The following is a 4,743-nucleotide window of genomic DNA, read 5'->3' as shown; positions in this document are numbered from 1 at the left end:
AGACTGCTATCACTACAAGAAAATTGTCCGGAAAAAAGCAATAGCAATAGTCAGCAAGGACTAGTGAAAACTGGCCAGAACAATGAGGTTCATATATCAGCAAGGACTAGTGAAGACTGGCCAGAACGATAAGGCTTCATTAGCTTCATTTAGGGACAAACTTCATGCACTGACTGAGAATGATGGAAAACGTATTGAACATGTTATGTAACAGTTTCTTAAACACCCTGTCACGTGCTCAGTCTCTCCTGTACAAATCGTACGATTGTCAATATGACTATGACAAGCAGTTTTTAAGATATAATTACAAATATGGTGTTTTCTTTAAAAGAAGAAGAAAAAAATGCAGCCACCAAACAAACATCTAACATCTGAACACAGATTATAAGGTGGATCATTGGGTAATATATCCTGTTTTTTTGTTTTGCTTTAGTTACCAGTGTAAATAAGGCCCAAATTGCCTTGGGGTACACCGTTTATCCAGTTTAACCTCAATTTTGCCGGCTTCATATGCTTAACAAAAATGGGAGCCAGATGTGGGTGCTCTAGCCCACAATGTCCCACATCTTTACCACCTTTTGCTGTCTGCAGCCAGATGTGGGAAAGTGGTTGCTTCACAAAAACATATAAGTAAAAGAAAAACAATTATAAAAAGAAATAATTAGAATACAAGACATCAATGGAAGAGACCACAAACTATCCTTGAAGTTATCATTCCAGCCCACAAAATGATGTTTGGGCATAACTACCAACAAGATGTTAAAGTATTACTATACTAAGCCTAACCTAAATTATTAGTATAGGTCCCATCCTTTGATGCTGTTATCTGGATCTTTAGTGGTCCTAAGGAGTTGTTGTCGTCGTTTGAAGTTAAGCACAAAGATATACAATAGGCTTCTGTGTTGTGCCCAACACGGGTATCGAAACCAGGTTCCTAGCGTTGTAGTCCGCAGACATACCGCTGTGCCACTGGGGGGCGGTTCTAAAGAGATCCACACAATAGCGGGTCTTATATAGGGAAGATGATACAAAGAATCCACCAAGTGATTCCAATTATTCCCTTACAATGAATTTTAGAAATTATTTTCATAGTGTATATTATAATCTTGTTTAAATCGCTATTTTCATGTTTATATAAATACTTTTTATATTTATTATAAAATACTTTAAAATATTTAATTAAAGTTTTCAATCAAAAACCATTAAAATGAATTTGTGTACTAATGTGTTAATATTAGATATTAAGAACTGTACATTACTACAAATTTTACAATATTTAAGAAGCTGTTAATGTATAATACCCTGCATGCTATTTGTTGGTAAATTACTGTTTGGAGAGAAAAGTACAAAAATTTCAAATGTGAAATAACTTAGAATAAATGTTACCAATATAATTACTTTTTACTGGATTATTAATACTAGTTAAATCGTCAGTATATCTATCTTAAGGAAAATAATTCCGGATTTGAAAATTTTTTACAAATTTATTTTCGCAACAATAATGATATAAATTAACAACACATTTATTTTCTCGTTTTATTGTTTTCGTTCGTGTGGAAAACTGACATCTGTTTTTATTCCCATAGCTTTTCCAAGTATTCTTTCAATTTTCAGGATGTGATTTACAGGTGACAAAACACTTGAAGCATGTGGTTGGCAGGCTGCCCAAAACATGCATATTAGGGATTTATAAAGATGTCTACTAATGTATGTGATTACTCTGTGCCCTTCAGTTTCACTTGTGGCAAAGAAGATGGTCATGTATTGATAAGATTTTTAATGTTTTTGTTTTACTTGTTTTCAGCACTGGTTAGATTCAACTAAGAACGTGGCGAAACAACTGAAAGGTAAGATTTAATTAAAATAGCCTTTTTTAAAGTTTATATTTTTGACTTTTCTATGAATGATGTGACTACTTTTTAAAATAATATCACCTTGGATTATTGGCATTATCTGCTCCTTCTTTTAACATATTCTAATTTATACTTTTATTAATCACCATACGCCCATTCAAATTTCTAAAGTGTTAACTGACAAGGTTAAAAAATTGTGTGATCAGTTTAATCTTTGGCTGTCGTGTAAATTATTCGAGACAAGCAAAAGTACCCGTCCCCAGTGACGCGAAAAGTTTAAGTTAATCTATCAGTTTGAATTATTTCATGGACTTTAACAATGTCAATTGTGTTGTATTCCTGGTTTCACTCAGAGACAAAGCTTTCATCTATTTATACCGCCCACCGCGAAAAGTAATTGTTTAGCATTTCAGTCATGCTAAGAGACGCTCAACAACGACATGTGATAAATCTACATTTGTATTCTTTAAGTTACGTCACATTTTTAAATGTGGATGATAATGTGATTAATTTCTAACAATTTAGTGTAGAATATCCTGCTTGCGAAATAAAATTTGACATCAACAAATGAATGTTGAGCTTTGCCTGCGTGCGCATCTTTTCAAACGCGTGCGGGAAGCGGCTGCCGCAAACGGGAGACAGACCAACGCCCGGACACTTGCCACGGTTTGCAATATGTATATATTCGGTGATGAATCGACGAAATTAAAATTACTTATCTTAAATACACGGAAAACTATTTATGATAATTTATGACAGTAAATCGAAACGGCTAACAATATGGTGGGTCTACCAGATACTGGCGTGGTCTATTTATGTGAAGGTTTATGGCTATTATATAATTTATTTAATGTCCAAACTATTAGTCGTAAATTATGACATATGTTGATTTAATGTCGAAATTGTTGATCGTCAATTATGACATGTTTATTTGATGCCGAAACTATTAGTTGTAAATTATGACATATCTTGATTTTATGCCGAAACTGTTGATCGTCAATTATGACATATGTTTATTTGATGTCGAAACTGTTGATCGTCAATTATGACATATGTTGATTTAATGTCGAAATTGTTGATCGTCAATTATGATAAGTTGATTTGATGCCGAAGCTGTTGATCGTCAATTATGACATATGTTGATTTGATGCCGAAACTGTTGATCGTCAATTACTATATATATTGATTTGATACCGAAACTGTTGGTCGTCGATTATTTTAAAAACTGTTTAATGCCTAAACTACTGATCGTAGATTATTTCATAAATTAATTAATGGTTCAGGATCTAAAGACGAAAGGCGGAAGACTTTCGAAACGTCGTCCTCTACACTTGAGCTGCATAAGTAGATTTTACAGTCAACTCAATGAGTAATCAATTTATGAAGTATTCAACGAGGATTCAGTGAAGTCTTTAGTGAATGATTCAGTTCAGTGTTAGTAGTGAGAGTTATCACGTCTATTAAATTAATCAATCAATCAGTAAGGATATTCTGTAAGTAACTTTATTTGTAAGTTAGGTGTACCATGAGTCTTGGATTTCCTGTTCAAATGTTGTTTGTAAACTTAGGCCTATACCCTGTGTCAAGGTGCCTTTAGCTTGTAGCGCACGTTATAGAAGAAATAAGTTAATTCGTTATCCCTACATGGACTGAACTTGGCATTATTTTTACCATATAATCCAAAAGAACCTGCTCAACGATATGACACGTTACAGCAATAGCAATACAAGATTCGGTAAGACTTTACATGCTGTCAATGACATAAATATCGCCTTTGGCGAAAGATACGATCCGAAACTACAGTTATTCAGTTTCGCGATGCATCTGTCTTAAAAACGTCGCTGAGATGATTTGTAGCGTCACCTAACACGACATTGGAAAACAAGTTTGTCATTTTTCACCTAAGACAAATTTGAGCAGTTAAAGTCCAATAAAGCGGAGGAAACAGACCACGTGACTTTTTACGTCAGTGCAAGACCTCTGGAAGGTAACAGAGAGCTGGATAAAATAAGTAATGATAGCGTTAACCCTTGGTTATATTAAATCTTTCGTTGTTATTGAGTCATGTTTTCATACACAATCGTTGAAGGTTAGGAAGACTTATGAATTGTTCTGAATATTTTGTTGTTTTGAATCTTGTTGATGAAATTTCCAGTTATTTCAGTCTTTATTACTGCTAAATGACATCAAGTGCTAACATACGTCTTGGGAGAAAAATGACAAATATGTCTTTTAATGTCGTGTCATCTGACGCTGTAAGTGTTCTCGGCGGTATGTAAAAAGATATATCGAGAAACTGAACAGCCGTAGAGTGTTGGAGCTGTATTTACTATAATAGAGACGTCATGGTTTGTTGTAACTCCCTGGGTGCGAGTGTATGTTATCGTAAGAAACCTCGAGCAGGTTGTGGCTTAACAAGATAAATCTCTCTACTCATAACCTTATGGGGGTGAGTTATATGACAATATTGAGATAACCTACCAGTAGTGTTGAAAGACAGTAAGGTCACGTGTTTAAAGTTCTGCCAAATCGTGCCGGATGGGCAGAACAGAGACAGAAGTGACCTGTAACTAATCCGGTGATAGGAGCTATAATTCTTGCTGAGTTGCTCAACTGCGCCACCTATACCAGAACGCTTGTAACTAAAACAATTGAAACAGTAACGTCAAGCTACAGAAGTGTTCAATGCACAATAAATCTTTAACACGTATATATTTATTCAAAGCACGTGAACTCATGATAATCGACGCTCCTATGTGAAAGTTTAACACACGAAGCTATTGCTTTTTTCCGGACAACGCTTCTATGTGAAAGTTTAACACACGAAGCTATTGCTTTTTCCGGACAACGCTCCTATGTGAAAGTTTAACACCCGAATCTATTGCTTTTT

At 34.7% G+C, this 4,743-nt stretch overlaps 1 protein-coding gene across 1 annotated transcript in view; it reads left to right on the top strand.

Moving 5' to 3' along the window:
• The window catches only part of LOC106465196 (band 4.1-like protein 4), a 79,846-nt gene that overhangs the window by 34,161 nt on the left and 40,942 nt on the right, over window positions 1-4,743 (top strand). The window contains exon 3 of the mRNA XM_022393047.1: window positions 1,805-1,847. Coding sequence (XP_022248755.1) covers window positions 1,805-1,847 — 43 coding nt within the window. The remainder of the gene's footprint in view (window positions 1-1,804; window positions 1,848-4,743) is intronic.

This window comes from Limulus polyphemus, unplaced genomic scaffold (genome assembly GCF_000517525.1).
Source record: "Limulus polyphemus unplaced genomic scaffold, Limulus_polyphemus-2.1.2 Scaffold1865, whole genome shotgun sequence".
In the NCBI taxonomy this organism is placed as follows: domain Eukaryota; kingdom Metazoa; phylum Arthropoda; class Merostomata; order Xiphosura; family Limulidae; genus Limulus; species Limulus polyphemus.
The sequence above is the reverse complement of the archived record's forward strand: the minus strand, read 5'-3'. Positions and strand labels throughout refer to the sequence as shown.